We start from the raw sequence: 25,840 nt of genomic DNA on the forward strand, positions 1-25,840 counted from the left end.
ATCAAAAAAACGCTTGTTAAACGGTCGGTCTGGGTAAGTCTGGGGCATCCGGATGAAGCGTAAGCCTGGTGTACCATGAAGAATAGAACGGGTACGAGTGAAGGTGCTGATCGTGATGACGTTGTGGTGGCTAATATCGTCCTTCGTTCCATCACATCCCTTAATCGCGTCGAATCGTTGGATTCCTCTTGGAGAGAACTTCCACGCTATATCTTCCGGAGTTTTACCGTTGGCTTTCGATTTCATCAGAATGATCCTTAACCCCGAAGACGAGAGTCCTCTCTCTCCGTTTCTCAGTGCCGTTGCCTTTTTTTTTTTTTTTTGCTCCAACCGAGCAAATTTATCACTCTCTCAAACTTCGAGTCTGTCTATCATCGCCTTGTAATTCTCTCGACGAATTACACACTGTAAGAGAGCTCGCTTCGCACTATTTTTACGAGCTTGAAGATTGGCGGAATTCAAGTTAAAGTAATGGGATGTCAGAATTATTTAAATTTAGACTTGATGGAAGCATCACTTATGATCGCACATAAAGTAGTGACCGTTGCTGAAAATTGTCGTAATCCTACCACTGCGCTAATTATTCTCAAATTAAAAGGTGGTATGAATATACGAGTTTTGTCACAATAGACAGTCAAAGTTCCTTAGCGTCTGACGATGTTCTTCATACTACTGTTTGTTGACCCTGTTTGGTTCAACTCTTAAGCAGGAAGAAAAAGATTCTTTGTACCACTGCATTCGAACTCAAGCAAAGGGGAATCTTGACCAGGTCAAGTTTGACGAACATCTTGCCCTGGGCCAACTAGGGGCAGGTTGTACACGCCACACCGGCTCCTCTGGCGAGGTATTACACACGGTCCTTAACTAACTCGAGACTCTGAGCATATCCAAGCCAGATGGATTGGTTCCAAGAGGATGATGTACGGCTGGTAATCAGGAGGCTGTATATCATCGATGGGATCTGACAGTCACTCGGACTACGAAATTTATTACAAAGATGAGTCAGCTCCGCACGCCGTGTGACCCTGACTCCTGGAGATGTCCTGGCCATGGCTGCAGCTAAAATCCATCCGAGAGCGTGGCACGTCGACTGGCGCAGCGTCGTTATATCCGATACCGGATACAATCCTGAGCTTTAAATTGACGATTGACGTAGTTTCCGGTACGATATTTTCAGAAGAGAAACCAATTTAATTGGTAACCCTTCTAGAACCTATGGAATCATTGTTGACGGCACCGCGCGCATCACTATCAAAGTCTGCGTTGAACTGCAGCCAACATTGAAAGAGGTATGAAATAGTTGTTTTTCCATTGTTTATATGGTTCACGTAACAAAACTTTAAAAAGCTTTTACATTCTTGAGCTGTAATGTATTTCACAGGCAGGACACAGACCTGGTACTTTTGGAACTAAAAATTTTTACAACAAAAAAAAATTATTTACTACTGCCTCAACGACGTTGAAATTTCGAACAAAGGCTATTTTCGGGAATTTCAAAATTGAGAAATCCTTATATCGTTCGGTGGCTATGTTTTGTGCAACAGAAAAAAAGGTGTTGTAAAGCCTGAGATGCTTGCGATTTTTTGTAGTACTGAAAAATGTATGCTGAAATTCGTAAGAACTGATTTTTCTAACTTTCGAATATTTCACTGCTCCTTATTTTTCTTGTTGCTTTACAGTGAACAAGAGCTCACGCGAAACTGGAGGAATGTGAGCCAAAATTAAATACTGCCTCATCAAATTATTATCATTATTGTTATTTTTGAAGTTTATAAAAATCCTTACAACGAGATGTTTATTGGTTTTTTAAATATTTTTACTGAATATGAATCTCGTATACTAAAACCAAATACACGCATCTCACCTTTGACAAAAACTTTTGTCTCGTCATACAAAACATAGCCACCGACGGATTTAAGGATATCTCAATTTTGAAATTCCCGAAAAAAACCTTTTCTTGAAATTTCAACGTCGTTGAGGCAGAAGAAAAACAAAATTTTCATTCCAGCCCTTTCGTGTGCGCGATTTTTTAGAGAAAACATACAAGAATCTCGGAGAAGAGCGAAATCTAAAGATGGGCCCTTTTCTGATACGCCCTAATATACACATGGTTCAATAGTTTGAATATGCATACCTATCGTCTAACTTCGTAGAATTGACACGCCCACATATTTTTATCGGCCGCAATATCAGCTATAGCGATATTCTTGAAACCAATAGCTCTACTCGATGAAAGAGAGGAACCTTTAAATGAAATAAATACCTGTAACTAGATAGCTTATAAAATTACGGTGTACTTGGACACGATTAAGTGGCGAGGTTGCCAGACAAGGTTCTGGTGACATATGGGCGCAATTTAAACAGTCGGCAATTGTCAGTTGAGAGGTAAATTCTTGATCATTAGAAGCGTAGTTGTCCAGATACGGAGATAGCCACGAATGCCATCTAATCGCTTTTGTTTTATTACCTTTTGCAAAACCCATACAAATGGGTGCAAGCAAGGTCCAGAGTGTTCAGCATCTGTTCAAATGATTTTCTATGATTCAGTACGTTCGAAACCGTCCAAAAAAGTTAATCTCACTGCAAACTTCAACCTCCTTACTGTCACTTTAATAATGTAAAAAAATAGCCTTGTCTTTTAAACCTATAGACCAGAAGTCCAAAAACAAATTATACAAATACCGCATAAAATGTAGGTGATATACGCGATGATCACGTATTTTGTGTTGTAACTAGATAAGTATATATGCATTGACAAAGTAGCGACAACTAAATAAACTCGATCACTCAATCTCGCGACTTTTTCATATCATACCCAGTTACAAGTGATGGAAAGTGGTGGAGGAAAACTGCACAGCACGGCGAAAGCAAAGTAAGCTTCTCGAGAAAATCGAGAGTCTTAAGAGACATTGATCGATTGATGGCTAGGGAACAGGTTCTTTGAAGGCCATGAAATCTGAAAGAATGTCAATCGGGAAGGCTAATATGGATAGTTCGAATGTAACAGGTAAACCTGAAACACATATATTCATGAAAGCGTTAGTCAATTAATTGCCAATATTGATGCGTCAATATGATCGGTAGTGAGTCAGGTATTTGGAACGCACATCGAAGAGTCTCTGATTGTCAAATGGACATTAGACTCATGTGAAACGATGAATTTCAGTTATATGTAATTCGGCAGGTGTTTTCCGGCTGATTGCACGACAGAATAAGGCACAACTGTTTATATACGTATAGATGAAATCTCACGATACTCTGAAGTGAAAACTTATGAATAAATAGGAGGTATTGAGTAATTTTTTGTTGTGAGAAAGGCTTCAAATCGCGTCTTTACCTCCCGTCTATGAATTTGTGTAATATTCTTTCAAAATTGTCCTTGGATGTCCATTACATCGGCGGTACAATAGTAAACGCGCGGATAGTTTGACGAGGAATAGGTACGAGGATCATGTAAACCAGGGTCAAAGGTCATGGTGTAAATCCTCGGCGTAACAGTCGTGGAAGCAATTCTGCTACGGCAGAAGTTAATATTCCGCAGGTAAAATCAGTCACGCAAATAACTTGGCACTTGGTAAGAAGTGGGGTTACATTGTTTCATCGACGGGTTTTAAATCCGTTGAAGCGTGAGTCAAGTATAATGCTGCGTTTAGAATTCTCGAAAAATTGATACTATGATGCAAAGAACGGTATTAGAAAGTCATCACGCCGAACGATCATAATGGCCAGAACTTGGATTACAAATAAGATAACGCTCCCAAGAATGACTATGCTGGTTCCAAATCAGTTATCGAGACTTTGTGCTAGGTGAAAATTTTTTCAATCCTTCAATCGGTAAAATGGCCGTTGCATTAATTCACATCAGTTGTATGTATCTATATACATAGAAGATGACGGACAACAAAATACAAACATTGCACGACTGTCAATTAATTTAATGTAAATTAGATTGAAAATTCATTTAATGCCGCGTTAATAAGTAGTAACAAATTGAGGTTTAACATTGCCTGAATAATTGATTCGAAAGAGGAAACAAGCTGACAGTTTGCGCGACCATCGTAACTCATTGGCAAATGCTTCAAAACATTTTGTACCCAGGCACATGGTCAGTTCAAAGCGTAAGCAAATAACATACAACTTTTCCTCAGGGTCTAGGCACGACACGAAACGTATTATTGTAGAAAGAAACCTACGTTATCATCGCAGTGGGTGTTTTGTGATAGAAGCGAATCTTTAATGTCCTCATTCGAACACATCAATTTGCGTAGGTAAGACCTCGCTAACAAGTACAGTGCCAGAGCTGTACCTCATCGATTTTCTGTATTCTATGACAAGGTACAGTATATAAAAAAAAAAATTGAAAATATATTTCCTTGGCGCGACAATTTGGTTGTCTAAGGGGCAAGAAACACCCTGATGGTTTACCACCAAAAAATAAGGAGAGCACCCCCTGAAGGTCAGAATACCGCGCATATTTTAATCTGTTGACAGTGAATAATGTTCGATTGGCTTCATCGAGAACATTTACGTCACTATCGAGAAATTGTAAACAGTATATTTTTGGGAGTAAATGGTAGGGGCGGTTTTTCCTCCTTGAGCAACTGACCGACTGACAATTCAGTTAGCAATAAAAATGCCTTTTAGCCAGACAGAAAAATGATGGCATTGATGCACTCGTAGTCTTCTGTTCCACTAATTATAAAGTCGCCAATTAGACCGATTACGACCATGAATCTCACCGGAATTGGGGTCTAGATCAAATATAAGGAGCGGCTCGATTACTTTGGAGTCAAAAACGGCTTCATTACCAGATCTGATACTTTGACTTATTTCCAAAAGTCTTTAGGTTTTTTCTCACGAGTATTCGCTCAAAAAGTGTAAATATAGCACACCGTTTCCTTCTGGAAACACGTCGTTACGAGTGTTTTTCGAAACTCGATTTGCAGCACGAAAACTTTGAGAATTGCGAAAGAATCTTGGGTCTGGGTTGCTTATGAATTTTTCTCCGTACCCATAACCCTACTGCTGGAAAGACTGCAACTCCTGCCGGGCTATAGGTTATTGGGTCGCTGCTATTACGCGATCTTCGTGAGAATGAGTCGCTCGGCAATCTCTATGAGCCTCTTATCCAAAAGGGGATCCTCTCTAGTTCCTGCATCGCCCCTTCATTATTTTTGACTATTCGTTCGTTAATGCGCCTGACGAGTTGCCTCAGAGGCACGCGACCGCACGGAATAAATAAAGATCGTTAAGCTTCCTCGGAAAGCCCAAGTCAACATAAAATAATCCTCAACCATGTCTGAGAACGAATCGGTAAGTCGAGAAGATACGTTTTGCGATTTTACTACGTAGATCGCGGAATTTCAAAGTAGTTAGAGGTACTAATTGAAAAAAGGACGTGAAAGAGGACAGTGGTTCCAAAGTTTGAAGCCGGATCCATTTCTCACCCCAACTAGCATTGAGAAGTATGAATTCAATGAAATTAAATAGAGAATATCATCGAACTAGCGTATATAATTTTGGATATATGTCAAATCGTTTAATCTTCTCTTACGCGCAAGGCGAACATGGCGGGGATACTAATAATAAACTTTGCTAGGATCGTGATAAAAATCGCAACCTTCAGTGTTATTTATTCACTTTGATGAGACGACGAGAAAAACAGGCCCCATTATGAACCCAATTAAAATAACATGCACTATTATTTCCATTCTTTCATCACCGTCGACCGGGTTAAAAACTAACAAAGGCTGGATGAGTTTTACACTTGGTGAAGGTTACTTTCTCCGTGGGTTAAAAGAAAAAAAAAACTGAGAATATGTGGCAGAAAAGTAAAACAAATCTCAAATAAATCGCAGTAAGTGTACTCACCGACTAAAGGCACCATTAACGTGTAGATCGGTTGTGAACCGGAAGTTGCCTTGGCGATTGCCTGAAGTTGAGGCAGATAGTCAATGAAACAATTTGTGTCCGGAACCAGTTGCCTTGGTTTTACTTCGATTTCCACGGATACTGTAGACTTCTGCAATATCGCCTGCAACAGAAGTTGAAGAATTAAAAATGAGGGCTCATATAAATAAAAAATTCACGACTTTTGAGAATTATACACATTTTTACTAATTTTTTTGGTATTTTGTTTCCGGAGTGCAACGCACGTTATTATGCCTGCATCAATGTGTGCATAGGCATAAAGAACTACCTCATTCTTGGGGATAATAACCGAGCATTTTATTTATTCTTTTGTTTCCTTAGGCAAACGAGTAAAACGTGTGCATTGCAGTAGCGGCGATACAGACGGCTCGTTAGCACGTCTGAGTAATAATTAGTACCCTTAAACCTGTGAAGAAAAATTATCACGGATTTAGTTCACTATGGTACCAAGTAACCATGTACTTATTTGAAACGTTTGTATTCAAGTGCTGGAGAATTCACCGACTATCCTTACGTTTCGATACTTAAAAATGTTCAATTGTCTCCCCCTCTTATCGTATTATCGTACTCTCATTCTAAAAATATTTCAGGCTACTGAAATAGTCGGCTTTCCAATTTTATTTTCATTGGAAAAATGTCTTCCATTCATATTTTCAAAAGTTTTCCGAAAAATTTGCGACAGTAATAATGGATGGGTTAGTAATCGTCTTAAGAAGTTCGTTGGTAACACCCGCATTCCCACAGAGGATACTAAAAATCCCAGAGAACACTGTCCATTTGTGGTCGGACCGATTTGAGACCTCAACTTGCCGATTTCGCGCTTGACGGACGAGACCCATCTTATAAATTTTACGCGTCGCCACTCAGGTCCTCATCGACACGCCGAGGAAGTGAACTCGGAGGTGGGGGACAAAACTTGGAAAGTTCAATATTGCGAATGGTCGATATATCGAAACCTCGAACATGCGAAAATCAAGATTTCGAACGATTCAACTTTCGTTATTTTATTTTTGCATTTTGAAGTTTCGATATATCGACCATTCGCAATATCTACCCTTTCAAATTTTGACCCCCATCCGAAATCAGATCCTCGCTTTCCACAGTCTCGCACGATACGCGCGATGCTGCTACGGTCGGTAGTACATAATTACAAATGGAATTTCATCAACGATCTCAGGTACCTACTTATTTTCATGTTGCACTTAGGAAATCAGCTTTAATTTGACTAGCAAACTGGAATTGCATTCTGCTATCGTCTGTAAATAGCGAAATTCGATAATTCCGGACGTTCGAAGTCTCCCACGGCGCTAATGAACCAATAATATACAACCATGGATTTCGCAGCTTTGTTCTCGCGGAACGTAATATCATCCTGCAGGCTCCTTATTATGAATTGTAATGCCACCTGGCTACGAAACCTGAGATATTTCTCACAAAACGGTAGTCGACAATCTTACGCCGATTATATTATACAATAGTCAAAATAACTGAGACTGTACCAGAATTATGAAAGTTAATTTTTTTAAATTTTACCTCTCTATATTTCGACTTTTCGGTATTTCAACTTCCAGCATTTAAAATACTCTGTATGATGGATATTAGCGTCTTTGAAAACTCGACATTGTGTTTCTTCTCTTTTTTAATTTTTCTGCATTCTTACCCCCAATCGTCAGTAAAAACAATAAAAGGGAGGTAACTTAGATTTCGACTTGAACGATGAATATTTCTAGCGTCGAAACTTGCGTCCAATATCGGAAAAAGAGAGTACCGTGAAGTCGATGATATAAAAGTTATTTCAGGTATTGAATTAAAGAAAACGAAATGGTGACTTTATTTCAGTGTATTAGTCGTAGTCTCGTCTTAGTTATCTTTTCATATACCATCAATATGTAAGATAACGCAACACTATTCGGTTCAACTAACAATACAAAATAAATCAAACTTCAATGTTCACAATGGAACTGTACAACTAGGTAAATCCTAGGTCATCTCACTCACGCTCACATTACTATAATTAGAACGATTCAAACTAACGAAGATAACTAAGAAGTGAAAAATAACGGTGATGACACAGCGGCGTCACACACAAACTACACACACTTTTGCATATATATATATACATGCTTATCACGGGTTATGCAAGGGCAGAGTAAAGAAATAAAATATCATTTGCAAAACGAAACAGCTCAATATAAGGTACAATTTGGTAAATTGAACTTGAAATAAAATATGGTGCCAAAACTCGAGTAATGACAACCGATCGCGAAACTTTTCTGTTAGTAATCTACTGCGCAATCACACGTAGAGGCCAATTACGCCTAGAATTATGAGCAAACGAGTAGGAGAGTCAAGAGTTAAAGAAGAGCTTACCTAAGAGGGTTCCAAAACTCTATTAGAAACATAAAATTGAAGGGGACTTGATATAAAAAAAGAAAAAAAAGAAAAACAAAGGTATTAAGGGAAGAGTTCACACGTTTGCCCGGAGTTGCTGGTCGTGAAGAAGTCCGGTAATTTTTGAGTCATGCCTTCGATGAGTCGGAAAATCGGGGAAGAGCAAAATTGGTACAGTGTATCACCGTCAGCAGACAGATATTCTGGCAGGATGTCGCAGCAGCTCTTTTCAGTTTCGTCATGTTTTCTGGCGAATGGAGCTGATTTTACTTCGGAAGGCGATAGAAAAAAGCTTCGATAGTAAGAATAGAGTAACAACATTTTGACAGTTTCGTGATACGGACCCAAGAGCTTTTTAACGGGCGCTACACAGCTTCATGAAGATTTTTAGGTGCTAATTTTTGCCATCGAAGGTGGATGTCTCTGGTATTGGCTGACTTGTAAGCCAGACTATTATTCATGCCCCCTTTCAGCGGGTTGCTGATATACAAAATTTGACTAGCCGAAGCAATAAGCGTTGTGAGAGACACCGCTACTCCTGCTGAAGCATTAAGAATACCTATCGGCATGGAGGTGCACGATGGTGGTGCTGGTCCTACGAAGACCAAGGATGCTGATGTGTTGCAGGCAGGGGAGGCAGTGAGGCAAAACACACTATTAGTAATTGTTCTATGGAACTAAATGACAGGCCATATATTGAGATCTTTTGATACCATGAACGCCGTGTACGACAGAGTTTGAGTAAATATAGCGAATGTTTGGGAGAGGAAGCGAGGGTTGTGTACGAAGTGATTTGCCACGTCACGAACATAGTGCCTATCAAAATAACGCCGACTCATAAAACGCCAGTAAATATACCATAATACGAAGGGTCTTTGTCTAGGTAAGACTACTTTATATTCATACAACAAACTCGATTTATACTGTCCGCTGTTAACTTTTTAAAGGGGCATTCTGGTCTAGAGGTCTGGATTTCAGGCGTTTTTTCGCGCTTGATATAAAAAGAAATGGAAACATTTTCACCATCCAATTTTGCACAGAAATTTGGAAAATTTTCAAAGAACCTGCAGTTCAATTTTTGCGAAATAAAAATGTAGATAAAGCAATTGCGATCAGAGAAGCACAACTTACCAGAAACCAATCTAAAAGAAGCAGGAAATCCTCCGTAGTAGAATCGGTCTCATTTTGACCTTAAAGTCTTTCAACACTTTTATCCAGCCAGAGCACTTCAAGTTAGACGATATGCGCACACCCAACGATCTTATTAAACAAAACTGTTTAGTAGCAACGTTAGATTTAACAAATGCTTATTGTGTAGTTCCAACTCCATTTAAAATCCCTTTGAGGATTCAGTTTCACGGCCAATTTTTCAAGTTGTATGCCTACCCTTTACAAAGGTAATAAAATCTGCGGTACTCCACGTTAGAGACAGAAAATTTATACTGGTTTTACAATTAGATAAAATTAGTTTTGTCGAAAATTCAGCCAAGCTATGCGCGAATAACTTGAAATAAATCTCGTATGAATTGACTAACCTACCGTTTATCCTCAATGAGGATCAAAGCCGCAGATTATTTGCTTTCATTTTAAATTCACAAAAAATGACAGTCAAGTTTTCACAAAATACAAACTGCAGCTCATACCAATCTATGAATACAGATTAGAAAAAAAGCAGTGCGAAATTGGAGAGTTTGTATCACTGGTACGAACGTTCTGCTGATGCTTTCCAACTATGGAATACAAATGGAGATATTTGAAGGAATTTTAAGAATAAAAATGTCTAGCCTGAAATGCCACAAAGAATTTTTAAGCTTGCATGACTTCACTTACAAGAGTGGAAATGAAACTTTATGAAAGCCATCAGCCCAATAGATGTTTTGGATTTTGCTATGGAAAACTTCTCTGACGTGTCCTTATCTGGATGAAATGCTTTTGCGGGTAGAGATAGAGTCAATGCATTCTAGGAGCTTAAATATAATCACATCACGTTAATTATTTAGAGTTGATGACAGCTTTCTATGCTTTACAAGGTTTTGCAACAGATATAGGAGATATTACCACATTTCGGTGGTATATAATTTGAAGAATTGACTAAGGTAGCTAAGGAAATCTAGAAAAAATGTGAGGCATGCAGGGTGTGCATGCTCAACTGTTAAATCTTTCTGATTCGTGCACTATTGTGAAAGGTTCTCAGTTTTCTGACTCTTTCTCCACAACCCTTGCTGTCTGACTTTACTCAACTTCTTCTCGAATCAACTCGGTCGACTATTCTTTCTCGAATCTTCTTTCTAATTCTTCCCAACTGACTCTCCATCTCTAAATTTGACTTTCGCCAGCCAACTGTTTCCTCGTTTATAAAAAAGGCTTGCTATTGTTTCTTATTCTCAAGGAGTGATTGATTTTTCCAAAATTTATATCATCTGGACCTATAATGAGCTAAGCTTATCCCCAAAACAGTTATTTTGAAATCTTGCTAATTGTTCTTTGGATTTCACTCTTGAGCCAAGGGTAGGTAGTACGAAAGTTACTTCCACTCCAGCTCTTTTTAAGGGGATATTTGAATAACAAGCTTTTATGTACATATATGTAGAAAAAAAATATATTTATATGAGCTAATCTCAGTTCTGCAAGCGTCGTATTCGATAGCAAACGTCACTTGTTGCCTGAAAAGATTTACTGCCGCACGTGTATGTGAGTTGGTGAAAGTTCGAAAATATCATGTAAGCAGATTTTTCCCGACAGCGAATGAGAAAAAGAAAATAAATTGAAGATATTCGCAAAGACAATAAACGTTGGTCCGCGATTTTCGTACAGGGGACCCGGTGTTCGGTCTAGCTACTATTCGTTGAGTTGGAAAGAAATATTCTGTGCTGATAAATAAACCGTTAAGCCTTACTCAAAAGTGAAAGATGCTGTATATATCTATAGTGTTCTAAAGCTCTTAGCCTGCTAGCGTGTGAAAGAATGCGCTGGTTATAAAAGACACGTGTGCGACCGTTTCTAGAATATTCGTATGTTATTTTACTTTTTATCTAACTATGATTTCGAGTATAATCTCCGTAGTCGATATGTTGCCCTGCAAGAAAAAACCGTCGAATTTACCAGGAAATTCGAGTTAAATGGGTATCGACACAACAACAGTTTCTATATTGTTAGAATTACAAGTACCTATTCAGGGTAATTATAATTGTCAATATTATATTTACTGATTATTGCAACATTTAATTTGTTTATTTAGTTTAATATATTTTCTCAATTGAATAGTTAGTTTGTTTTCGCAACAACATTAATTTCTAACAATAGTTACAAGAAAATATCGTACGATTGACTATATCAAGAAGAATAGTAAGATTTACTACATTTTCTGATCGCAGTTAAAAAAATATGTTTTTTTCGATAATGGTAGCGGAGTAAAAACGTTAAAGATTGTGCAATAACCACAGCCAGAAATTTTCCTCGTTGTATTATGAAAAAATGCATTACATGCCAGATTTTGAATAAAATATTCGTGTAATGTTACATCCTCGATCTCCTCTGCCCCTACCCACTAGTTTTATCTTTTTTATTACCTCTTAATTTAATACATTTATATTTTATATTTTTATCTTTTACTTTTATTTTTGCGTCTCCGTATGCATTGCATGCATACGGCTCTCTTTATCACCTTTTTATAACTTCTGGAAATGAACACGTGCAACGGATAGATCCGTACGGGTCTATCTCAAGTGTCTGTCTGGGCAATATTGGCCCGAACATTAAAATAAGGATATCTTTATTATATACAAACATAAAACGGAAATTCCTACCCGCACGTGTGGTAAAGGCGGGATAGTTAATGATAAAGTCTCATGCTACACCGTACCCGATGGGCGGGGGTAGTCTTGACGAATAGAAAAACTCAAAATTTTATCAGGCCCTCCTGATTGGTCCAGCATCCCTTAAGGATACTGGTAACCAATCAGGAAGTAGTTCAGACAAGACCACCCGAATCTTTTAAAAGAGAGTAGTCAATGAGTAGTCAATGGGTAGTCAAAAAACGGTAGTTGAGCAGTAGTCAGTCAGCTTTTAAGAAGAAGTCTTTCTCTCAGTTTTCATTACAAAATCCAATCACGTCAAGCGCTGAGCGAACTCCGCGTTATTTTACTCAAACACAAACTTCCTTTCTACCATAGTACATAACTAACCTCATTTTTTATCGAATAAACGTATAATTGTAATTAAACCCATATCGAGTGTAAACCAGTCATTTAATACCGTATACCTCCTCGCCGAGCACGCAGAGCCGCCCCACAGAGCCCGAAAATCAACTGCTAACAACAAAGGTAAGTGACCATTTTTACATCAAAGCCAGTTTAATTAAGGGGGGAACGGTGTCAACAAATTCAAATAATATATCCGGAAAATTTAGTCTCAACTAAGCGTTATACGCATCGAGTGGTTTGGTCTTCAGCCAACCCAGCTCATAACAGTGGTAACAGCGGTGCGGATCGAATTTAGCTAAAAATCGGAATTTTTTTTTATTATTACGATTTCAATTTTTCTTTTCATGAGTATTGAAACTCATTGGTGACAGCAAAGCCTATTTATTTTAAAATCATGCCGATAACGCGAAGTAAGGACAATGAAACCGGAAAGCCTACTCCACTTACGGAAACAGAATTATTAGCTTACACGGAACAAGTGAATAAAGAAAAACGGCTATTAGATTTAGAGCGTGAAAAAATTGCTAGTACATCACAACAGTTTAAGGCAACAGAAGCTGCATACAATGATCAAATTAACGCCTTGCAAAATAGGTTACGAAAAGCTGAAGAAGTGGTAGAATTACGGTCAGCAGATTTAGCTAAAAAACAAGAAGAACAAATTAAGAAACGAGAGAATGAGCTGCAAGAAAAATTAGAACGGGAATTTTTAGTCAAACAATTAGAAATACAAAAACATTTAGATAAGGAACGCGAAGAACGCGTTCAAGTACAGAGACAATTAGAGGAAGCGCGGTCAAATCAAAAATCATTAGATAAACAAACTGAATCAGAAATTAGGATAGAGACAGTGTCCGAAAAAACCGAACAGACGGTCATAAATACTAATAAAACATTATCTCAAACTCCCGAATCAAGAGAAGAAACAACAAATATGCAAATAGACGTAAACGATAGTTCGCATTGTAGCAATCCTATTCAAGATTTGGAAACAGTTGAAGATCCTCAGATATTATTAGAAAAATGCGAAAAAGAATTTTTAAGAGAACAGGCTGAAATTCAGAAACAAATCGAAGAACTTAAAGACAGAAAATTAAAACGGAAAACTATGAATCCTCAAATGTTGCTATTAGCTGAGCGGAAAAAGGAATACCAAAGGAAGAAAACAGAAATGCAAAAATTATTAGAAGATTTACAAAAGGAGGAAGAACGCGAAATTGCGAAATTAGAAGTAAAATCAATAAAACCCAAGGAAAGCGTTCCAAATTCAGATGTCAGTATAAAGGAAGAATTAGCAAATTTAAAGGAAATATTAAAAACAGTCAATACGGGTGCAATGGAACATCCGCAAAATTATATAGAACCTATTACGGCAGAACAATCAATTCCGATGAGTGCAATTTTGGCAGGAGTACCATCTTTTGACGGAGAAAATGTAGCTTTCCCACTGTTTGTCCGAGCATGTAGACGAGCAAAAGGTGTGATTGCACCCAGGTTAGAAAAACAGTTGGTTAGGAACATTAAAGCAAAGCTAAAAGATAAAGCGTACATTGTAGTAGAGGATCAAACCTTTGACACGCTCGAATCATTCCTAGACAAATTATCGTCAGTTTTCACACCTTCTCGATCAGTAAATTTCTACCGCGGAGAACTAGCTAGAATATTTAAGGGACCGAGTGAACATATCATTGAATACATTGGCCGAATTAAAGATCTCAAAACTTCAATTCTCGAATGTGAACGACGTGCAAACGGTAGCATAGATGAGGAAACAGAGAAATCCATAGAATCTGAAACATTAAAAGGCTTCATAGAGGGTCTGCCAACAGAATTTAGCACAGGGCTATATTTGAAGGGATACACTTCCCTTCCCGAAGCATTTGACGGAGCTATAGATTTGGGTAAACGATTCGATATGGAAAAAATAAGAGAAAGCGCGCTACAAACTAACTTTCTAGCATCACTGAAATGCCGTATATGTGGGCGAAATAATCATAACACAATAAATTGTCGTTTTAAACGGGAAAACCAACCCCTAAACGAAAGGGAGAATAACGGAAACAATGGCAACAACAGATTTGACAACAGGCGCGAAGTCCCGATACAAAATCAGCCTCGAAATACCCAGAGATTTGACAATGACAATAATAGATTTGAAAATAGGCGTGAAATTCCGATACAAAACCTACCTCAAAATAGCCAGAACAATGAACGGGAAAGCAACTCCACTAATGGGAGCTTACCATCTTGCAGGTACTGTAAAAAAACAGGTCATACAATAGAAGTATGTCGTAAACTGCAGTATCGCCGAAATGTTGAGGGAAATACCAGTAATCAAAACTCGGGAAACGACCAGGGACCCTCGGTAACACAAAGCGGACCCCGGGGGGTCAACCAAACCCAAACAGCCATGATTACTCAGGAGGTACAAGAGTCCGCGTCGCAACAATAAAATTAAAAATCACTGATCAAGTACCTACAATAAAAATAAAATCTAAGGACTTGATAGACGAAATAAACGTAATGATAGATACGGGATCGGAGCCGAATCTTTTAAAAGTAGGAAATCTTTCATCATTGAATAATATTGATACGAATAATGTGTTGCAATTGAGAGGAATAACAGATAATTACGTTCACACCTTAGGATGTGTCAAAATTGAAATATCTGGAATGCCCGTTTACTTTCATGTCGTCAGTAATAATTTCCCAATTCCTCAAGCCGGCATACTGGGAACAAATTTCTTTCAATCCCAAAAAGCAACAATTAATTATGCTCAGGAATTAGTCGAAATAAACGACTTAGTATTTTATTTCATTACGCGAGAGGTAGTTACAATTCCCGCGCGTTCAAATGCTCCATTCTATATAAAAATAAAAAATAAGGACGTAAACGAAGGTTACGTACCAAGATTTACTGTAAAAGAGGGAGTATTCTTAGGAGAAGCGTTAGTTAGAAACGATAACGGAAAAGCGCATATTCGAATAATTAATTCTACGGATGAGGAGATAGAATTGCTTGTACCGACCATAAGTTTGCTACCTAGCGAGGGCGCGATACCGCTGCACGATTCAACCTTAGGGCTTGACTTGCAGGTAAATTGCGTGAGTGATTTAGCAAATCCTCTAGTGAGAAATGGAATTTCTGAGTCAAACCTTTCCTTAGGGCAGGGAAATGACGATAGAATAGGTCAACAAGGTTTGTTTTCAAATCCAGAATTAATTTCAAAAAGAAATAACCGAAATAATAAGAGCATCCAAAATGATCATCGCATTCAAAATAATAAGAGCATCCAAAATGATCATTGCATTCAAAACTTTCAAAGAATTCGAAAAATTAATAAAATCGACGTAAAAACACGTTATAACGAAATATTAGAGTTATTAAGACTCGAACACTTGAACGATGAAGAAAAAGAAAGTATACATCGTTTAATATATGAAAACCAAGACAGGTTTCATATTCCCGGTGAGCTATTAGGAGCCACAAATGTTATAGAACACGAAATAAATACAATTGACGAACAACCAATAAATATTAAACAATATAGATTCCCGCCAATTCATAAAGATGAAATAAATAGGCAGGTAAAAGATTTATTAAATAATGACATTATTAAACCGTCATTATCTCCATATAATTCCCCATTATGGATTGTACCGAAGAAGGACGATTCCAAGGGTAATAAACGCTGGAGAATGGCTATAGATTACCGAAATTTAAATGAGAAGACAGTAGGAGACGCCTACCCGCTACCGAATATAACAGAAATTTTAGATCAATTGGGCAGTGCAAAATACTTTTCAATATTCGATTTGGCCTCGGGTTTTCACCAAATCAAAATGAAAGAAATCGATGCAACTAAAACAGCATTTTCAACGCCGTATGGTCATTTCGAGTTTCAAAGAATGCCGTTTGGTCTGAAGAACGCTCCAGCAACGTTTCAAAGGTTGATGGATCATGTTTTACGGGGTTTACAGGGTATAGAACTATTTGTTTACCTCGATGACATAGTAATATACTCAAGCTCTCTCAAGGAACACGAGAATAAATTCAATTCATTAATGATCAAATTAAGAAATGCGAATTTAAAACTTCAACCAGATAAATGTGAATTTTTAAAGAAAGAAGTAGTTTATTTAGGGCACATAATCAGTGAGGACGGTGTTAAACCCGACCCAAAGAAAATCATAGCAGTAAAAGAATTCCCAAAACCCAAGAACGCAAAGAATATAAAACAATTCTTAGGTCTAATTGGTTACTATCGACGCTTTGTACCGAATTTCTCTAAAATAGCAAAACCTTTGACGGAACTTTTGAAAAAAGATGTTAAATTTCTCTGGACGGACACACAACAAAACGCCTTCAATCAATTACGAGATAAACTGTGCGAAAATCCAATACTTCAATATCCTGATTTTACCAAACCCTTTATAGTAACAACAGATGCATCAGGATTCGCAATAGGAGGTGTATTAAGTCAAGGAACAGTCGGAAAAGATTTGCCGATAGCTTATACATCTAGATTATTAAACCAAGCAGAAAGAAATTACTCAACGATTGAAAAAGAATTATTGGCAATAGTCTACGCGGTAAATTATTTCAGACCATATTTATATGGAAAGAAATTCAAATTGGTCACAGATCATAGACCTTTAATTTGGTTACACTCAGTCAAAGATCCAATGTCGAGACTCGTACGGTGGAGATTAAAACTCGCGGAATATGAATATAGCTGGGAATACAAACCTGGAAAAATAAACGCGAATGCCGACGCATTATCTAGAAATCCAGTGCTAAGCGAGACACAAGTATTAGCAATCAAACAACAGCTCGTGGATAAGATGCAAAAGCCGAGGGAGAACACTAAACTAATTTCAGGGGATTTATTTACAGTAGATGAAAGTTACTCGTTAGTTCATTGCGTAGCAGAAGATCTTTGTATGAACGCAGGTATAGCTCGCGAATTCAAAACACGTTTCGGAAATATTGGTCGTTTGAAGTCTCAGAAAAAATCTGTTGGTGACGTAGCTTTTCTAAAAGATGGTAATAGATACATATTTTATTTAATAACGAAAAAGGAAAGTAACGAAAAACCAACATTAAAATCATTAGAACGAAGTCTGATATCACTAAGAAGTTTATGTGAAAATTTGAACTGTTATAAAATCGCTATGCCTAAGATAGGCAGTGGTTTAGATAAATTGCCATGGGAAAAGATAAAAGAAAAAATCGATATCCTTTTCGCAGAACCATTTGAAGTACTTATATATGCCAATAAGAAAACTGAAACATCCAAAATATATAGGCTACAGGGTCAAGGACCTTCAGGTAATAAATCATACCACGAGGGCAGTCCATCGCGAGAAGATAGTGTAACAGCTGGCCCAGGCGTAGAAAAGGATAGAAAATCAGAAGACCCAAGTATTCAGAATACAGAAAATGCAGGTCGTAAACTTCGAGACAGACAGACCATAAGAGCACCAGACAGATACACAGACAATTTTAAAACGCGCAAACTAAGAACTAAAACACATATCAATGCAGAAGATATTTTAAACGATTTTAATCTTTTTTACAATGAAAACCAAGAGCAATCTAAAAGTACAGTAAATGATGAAATCCTAGAAACTATCAATACGAATAATAATATACAAGACGCAAAAGTTCACAAATCTATCGAAAACGAAAGGGCGGAAATCATGAATAGCCCTATTGAATATTCTGATGGTGAATCTGATAAGGATACAGGATCATCCGCAGACAGCGAAATAGAAATGGTAGAACTTGAATCAGATCAGGAAGAACCACAAAATAACCTAAAATTTATTGAGACTAGGGACAGACTTTCCATGCGTAGCGATAATTGTGTCATTTTTGTAACTACTCGAGGGATCCCGTTAGATGAGGGATCTAGAGATTTACAAAATACAAATAAATTACCAAAAACCACCGAAGCTATGTTGGGAAGGGCACGAGTAACTCCAATAGGAAGCAAAAAGTGTATTGCGCTACCAATCAAAGAATCAGTAAATACACCTTTAGACCGTGATATTTTTATAGAATCACTGAAATCTCTATTGGATGTCGTTCGAGAATTAAATTTGAATAGTTTATCAATTGCAAAAACTAGGAAAATAGATGAGATGGATTGGAAGGAAATTCAAATTTTGTTGGAATCCATCTTTAATGATAATGAATGTAAAATAACAATCTGCAAAAATTTAATTAGAGTCCCATCGCTTAATGAACGTACAGAGATAATTCGAGAATATCATGCACTGCCAATAGGAGGACATAAGGGAGTTACAAAGACATACAACAGAATCAGACAGAATTTCTTTTGGCCAAATATGAAATCACAAATCCAACAATATGTTACAGGATGTATGGAATGTCAACTCAAAAAACTAACTAGAGTAAAAACTAAGCAACCTATGGTATTAACCGATACACCAGGTTCAAGCTTTGACAAAATATCTATGGACATTGTAGGTCCTTTACCTATCACTCCTTCAAACAATGAATATATTTTAACAATTCAAGATCAATTAACGAAATATTCTGTAGCAGTACCCCTAAATTCAACAACCTCAATTGATGTGGCAGAAGCTCTAATCAATAACTTTATTTGTAAATTTGGAGCTCCTAAGCAAATTCTTACTGATCAAGGTGCTAATCTTACAAGTTCATTAATGAAAACAATAGCAAAGAAATTTAAAATCAAACAATGTAAAACAACCGCTTTTCATCCCCAATCAAATGGGTCTATAGAAAGATCACATCACGTCCTAGCCGAATATTTAAAGCAATATGTTACAAAAAATAATAATTGGGATAAATGGTTAGATCTTGCAATGTTCTCTTATAATACAAGTGTCCATGAGGGAACAAAACATACACCTTATGAACTAGTTTTCGGCAAATTAGCAAGATTACCATCTGAGCATGAAATAATAGAGGAATTGAATGATCGAACTTACGAAGAATACCTAATCGAACTTTTCACCAAGATTAAAAATATTCAAAATCAGGCTAAAGAAAATCTGATACATTCAAAAGAAAAATCCAAATATTATTATGATAAAAAATTAAATTCGTTAAACTTGGTGAAAGGAGACCTAGTTTTTCTTCTAAAAGAACCAAAAAAAGGGAAATTTTCTAATCAATATTCAGGACCGTATGAGATACAGGAATTATTAGAGAACCAAGATGTCAAAATTCAAGTTGGAAATAAGATTAAAATAGTTCATATGAATAAACTGAAAATGCTAAAAGGATAATTCATTATTATAACTAATTATAACTAAATAGAAATAGCCTAATGAAAGCGCAGGACTAGATATAAATAAATTCTATAACACACACATTTAAACGTAAATAAGTATAACTCGATTTCATTTCAAATAATGAAAAGACTATTAATATAAGCAAATATTCCCTCATTATTAAATGAACGGAACACTTTGTTCTAGCAAAGGGGAACAATGAGTAAAATCATTCTTATGATCATGTTATGGTTGCCCGCCGTAACTTGGGCACTGGTGGGATACGACTGTGGAGGAACATCAAGAAACACATCAATCATCGATACGGCGAGTATCGGAAAATGCGACATACCGGAGAGGGAACCCAGTTCTGAAAATATTCACGTCCAACTACTTCAATTAGCCGAATTTCATCACATAGACATCATTCAATGTAAAATTGAGATAGACAGAACGGTTTACCATTGTGGTATGCATTCACACAATTCTGTGGTGAGAAAGGGACGACGCGTTTACATACACGAAGTTAACAGAGAAGCATGTATGGGTCTTTATAATTTCGGAATCATAAGACTGGGAAATAACGTCGTCTTATCGGGACTTCTTCAAAATAGAACCAACATCCGAGACGCAATTTTCGCGGGAAAAATAACCGACACCGGAAGCTGTGTTGGCGCTAGTTACGACGATGGCTATGGTCAATGGGAAGATGTCATCGCTCAGGGGATAGCAAAAGTAACAGTCGAAAAATATTCAGCGACGGTCAAATTCGATGAAAATAAGCTCTTTTTGAAGGATGGGACCAGGTGTACGTTGTCTAATACTGATTGCTTTGGGAATGATGGATCGTATGCCTATTGGACAAACTCGCCGTCGAACGATTGTAAACTTTATCGTTATAATGCCTTGTATACCGGACCAGCGACGAAAATTAGGGAACCCCAAGAAGAAGGATTTACACCAGATGTTTACACTTACTCAAGTGAAAAGACGACTTTTGCCTTAATGAAGACCACCGAATTCAAAATCTGCGGTTATAAAATCTCACGAACAGAACATCCCAAATTATTCATTGTGGAAATTGACCCTGCAAACCCAATTAAAGCTGAAAGTAAAATTGACGCCGAGAATGTTGACATCCTTTCATACATGAACTCAAAAATCGTATATTTGGAAAAACACCTTAGTAAACAAATAACTCAAGTTTATAAGGATCTTATTAAACAAAAATGTACCCTGGAAGAACAAGTTTTACGCAACACCCTTACACTTGCAATTCACACACCAGATGAATTCGCATACAACGTCATGAAGGGACCAGGTTACATGGCTATACGAGCAGGAGAAGTTGTGCAACTAATCAAATGTGTACCTGTGACAGTAACCGTCAGGAAATCAGAGACATGTCATCAAGAAATTCCAATAACGTTTCAAAATCAGTCGCTCTTTTTAACGCCGAAATCACGTATTATAGTGAGAAAATCAAGTGAACGAGAATGCAGCGAATTGCAACCAAGTACATTCAATATCGATGGAACATGGATTACATTTTCACCGCTACCCAAGGTTATCATAGAAGCACCGAAGAAACTTACACCGATGACCAGATTATCTTGGCAGTATACCAAACCGCCACCTCTCTCTGTCAGTGGAATCTACACGGAAGAGGACTTAGAAAGCTACCGCGACAGAGTGATGTTCCCGATCGAGAAACCAGCCGTTCTAAACGCAGTTGCAAGGGGTGCAACTGGACATTCTGTATCTGATACGAAAATCTCTTTATCCGGCCTACTGGACGAAAATTCTTTGAACAAAATCGCAGAATCTACATCCCGAAAAATATGGAACGGGTTCATGATGTTGGGTACCGCTAGTTCTGGAGTAATAGGAGTTTATTTCATAATTCAATTAATAAAAACTATAATCAACGTCGGAATCCATGGATATACCCTGCACACCATTTATGGCTGGAGCATACTTTTGCTGGGGGCACTACTCAGTTCATTAACGACCCTGCTAACGCATTTGGGAAAACCCCAATCGCACAACAAGAACAACGAAGAAACTTCGACAAAGGAACAAGACATGGAAAACCCACCGGTCGTACCTCATTCGCAAGCAATAAAAGTTATTCCCACCAGTGTGCTTGAAGATCATCTACGTGAACGTCAAATGTTAAACACACGTTTAACATTTGAAACGGAGGGGGGAGGTGTTACATCCTCGATCTCCTCTGCCCCTACCCACTAGTTTTATCTTTTTTATTACCTCTTAATTTAATACATTTATATTTTATATTTTTATCTTTTACTTTTATTTTTGCGTCTCCGTATGCATTGCATGCATACGGCTCTCTTTATCACCTTTTTATAACTTCTGGAAATGAACACGTGCAACGGATAGATCCGTACGGGTCTATCTCAAGTGTCTGTCTGGGCAATATTGGCCCGAACATTAAAATAAGGATATCTTTATTATATACAAACATAAAACGGAAATTCCTACCCGCACGTGTGGTAAAGGCGGGATAGTTAATGATAAAGTCTCATGCTACACCGTACCCGATGGGCGGGGGTAGTCTTGACGAATAGAAAAACTCAAAATTTTATCAGGCCCTCCTGATTGGTCCAGCATCCCTTAAGGATACTGGTAACCAATCAGGAAGTAGTTCAGACAAGACCACCCGAATCTTTTAAAAGAGAGTAGTCAATGAGTAGTCAATGGGTAGTCAAAAAACGGTAGTTGAGCAGTAGTCAGTCAGCTTTTAAGAAGAAGTCTTTCTCTCAGTTTTCATTACAAAATCCAATCACGTCAAGCGCTGAGCGAACTCCGCGTTATTTTACTCAAACACAAACTTCCTTTCTACCATAGTACATAACTAACCTCATTTTTTATCGAATAAACGTATAATTGTAATTAAACCCATATCGAGTGTAAACCAGTCATTTAATACCGTATACCTCCTCGCCGAGCACGCAGAGCCGCCCCACAGAGCCCGAAAATCAACTGCTAACAACAAAGGTAAGTGACCATTTTTACATCAAAGCCAGTTTAATTAAGGGGGGAACGGTGTCAACAAATTCAAATAATATATCCGGAAAATTTAGTCTCAACTAAGCGTTATACGCATCGAGTGGTTTGGTCTTCAGCCAACCCAGCTCATAACAGTAATAACCCGGATTTGGATTCGCTTCGAACCGTAAGAACACACGAAAAATAGCCAACGAGTGACCTTCGTTTGAATTCAGGCCGGAATTCGCATGGACGATTATTAGATAAGTCTTCGACGATGGCATTTGCCGAAGCAGCGGTGCCTCGAATATTGACTGTACGACTGAGCGAGGCATGCGTGGAATCTATAGCAATTTCAATTGCTGTTTGAACGCAAACAGCATAAGAAGTGCTTGCAGCCAGTGGCAAATGTCAGACATGCTTGACGATGGGTTAGAATATAAAAAGAGGCCAAAATCGGAATATACCGTGGCGGTATCAGGAAACTGAACATCTAACCGTGCACACTCAAAATCATGTGGTTCCAGTGGCAGATTTAGCTAATTTCCGCTGAATTTTCCCTCTGCTTGCCAGGTTGACCAACTAATTACGGTCAGACGTAAGCCATGAGAATTGGTAGGTGTCTCGAAATTATGTTGCATCATAAATTTAAGCAATCCCAAACCAAACGGTACCCGATCTATATTTCCGTGAACTAAATTTCCTTTCCGCTAAAATCTCTCTGAATAAAATCTCTCGGACGGTTCTCCCTGGCTAAAATCTCCGGGGTAATGAATAACAAATAAATTAGCATAAATAAATATACCCAGCATACATGGAAAAACTTGTAAAATTTAAAATAAACGACTAGATTAAAATTAATGTCCGGGGAAATTTTGTGATGCCGGGGATTATGCCAGTGGGAATTTTTCGAGTGCGGCGATTTTTTCCTGCGGGAGAATTGAGTCATTGTCGGAGGGATTCAATTCTGGAACCACACGCGTGTGGGAATCGTTATTTTCGCTTAACTACTCGGAAACAATTATCATTTGCGTGTGCTCCAAATAGGAATTATAATTTGCCTTGCAAACAGCAGAGAAAGGAGTAATTTGTTTACACTCCCATGTCGATCGAGCCCATTGCTACCAAACATATGACGTTTTGCCTGTTCAGCCTCTCGGTCATAGACAGAGCCAAGAGATTCATGAATGAATGCGGACTAAGCTTTAGTATTCTATCGGCATGCAACGTATTCATATTTAAGCTTATGTACACGTGTCACATCAACTTACGTACGTATGTGTGAATGTTTATCGGTGCAGCGAGTCTATTTGAAGACATAATAATGGATGGACCTTACGAAAGTATAAGTAATGACGTACGTATGAAGTTTGAAGGATTAATGCTGTGATAAAATCACGAGATATATTCTCTTTGGTTTACTTTCTTATATCTTCACGTTTTGTTTCTCTCACCATTCTTTCTTTCCGTCACTTTTTATTTTTATTCCGTATATTTTTGGTTTCTTTTACTGGTTTCGAATGGAAATTGGTTGACTATTTAAATTCGTAACACAGTTCAGCGGGTCAATGACCCCGGCCAATGCTCAGCAGTCTCCGAGTTTTGAGATCGAGATCCTTATCGCCAGTTTTATTACTTCGGAAATATATCTGGGTACGTCAGTTTAATTATGCCAAGACGCATCGCGAAATATCATATGCGAATTAATCTGATCGTGAGAAGCTTAGGTAAAGAGTTGGACGGTGTCGAAGAATCTCACCGTGATTATCGTATAATTATAACGATCTTTGGACATCCGACTGGCGCTATAACTGTTTCACAAACTCCAAATGCATTTGTTTAACCGATTTTCGGACATGGGTATAAACAGAGCAACTCGTTCATCAACGGTCTGCGCATCTAAGAAGCTTTATTATCCGTAAAGTAAGTTTGCCGTGATAATAACTCGGTCGGTTGCAAATAAAAATTCGATCCGAACATACCAGAAGATGCCTCCGGCTAAAGTACCAATAATTTTTACTCGAGAACGAAAATTAATTCACCAAACGGGCTAGTAAAGAATAATTAATTATCAAAAAAATGCTGCTGACGTTCTCTAAAAGATTACGGCGAATTTCAGTAGTATTTTTTGTCGGTTAATGATTTTTTACCAACCCGTTTGGTGAATTGATTTTCTCGAATAAAAATTATTGATGCTATGGTTGGGAACAAGATCTTGTGCTTCAGAATTCCGAGGTAATTTGGCGAAAACTGGTTTGCATTAGGTATCCGAATGCGATGAAACTCATCGAGGAACGTTTCCATGAACTTTAAATTTTGTACATGCATACCAGCCATTCTCGGAAACGTGCTCGGTCTCATTACCAACATCAAAAAATTCCTCATCATTTCGGATACTTACATATCATAAAGTAATTTACATTCAATTTTGTACTATACTGATTTTCATGTACGCACAAAAACGAATAAATGAAATAAATATGCAAAATTATTATTAATAGGATCATAAAAAGAGTTTAGCAATTTATTTTCTAGTACTGGCAACATGCAACGTTACTTTATCTCTTTTCAACTGGACCAGAATATTAACTACACGAATCGGCACAATAAATAGTATCGCATAAGATTTGAACCGCTAGAAGACTCAAACGTTGTATGAGAATTAGATATATTTGGTACATTTTACTAAAAAAACGTTAATTTCTTTTATTGTGGGGATCAATTTTGGATAGCCACAAATATCTGGAAAGAAAAGTCACCTATTTTCTCAACTTTAAAAGGACTTGAAATTAGGATCTTTTTACTGTTTTCCACACAAACGATTCACCAAAAGCTTTCAAACATATTTTCTCTAAATTATTGTAAATTGAATGTATATATTTTTTCAATTGCGAGGAATGACTTTGTAAATTTATGAATCAATTTTATACCGTGGGAGTTCTGTAAAATATTCAGCGAGATAATTAGAAAAAATTGATTGATAGAAATACATTGATACGAATCACCATTCCTTCGTCAGATCGTTACGTTACTTG

General features: G+C 37.5%; 1 protein-coding gene across 4 annotated transcripts in view; it reads right to left on the reverse strand.

Annotated features, from left to right (window-relative positions):
* LOC124304540 (telomerase-binding protein EST1A-like) overlaps positions 1-25,840 on the reverse strand; it is a 255,119-nt gene that overhangs the window by 21,488 nt on the left and 207,791 nt on the right. For all 4 annotated transcript variants that reach the window (XM_046762915.1, XM_046762916.1, XM_046762914.1 and 1 more), the window contains one exon: positions 5,872-6,034. In XM_046762915.1, the coding sequence (XP_046618871.1) occupies positions 5,872-6,034 (163 nt within the window). The remainder of the gene's footprint in view (positions 1-5,871; positions 6,035-25,840) is intronic.

This window comes from Neodiprion virginianus, chromosome 5 (genome assembly GCF_021901495.1).
Source record: "Neodiprion virginianus isolate iyNeoVirg1 chromosome 5, iyNeoVirg1.1, whole genome shotgun sequence".
NCBI classification, from domain to species: Eukaryota; Metazoa; Arthropoda; class Insecta; order Hymenoptera; family Diprionidae; genus Neodiprion; species Neodiprion virginianus.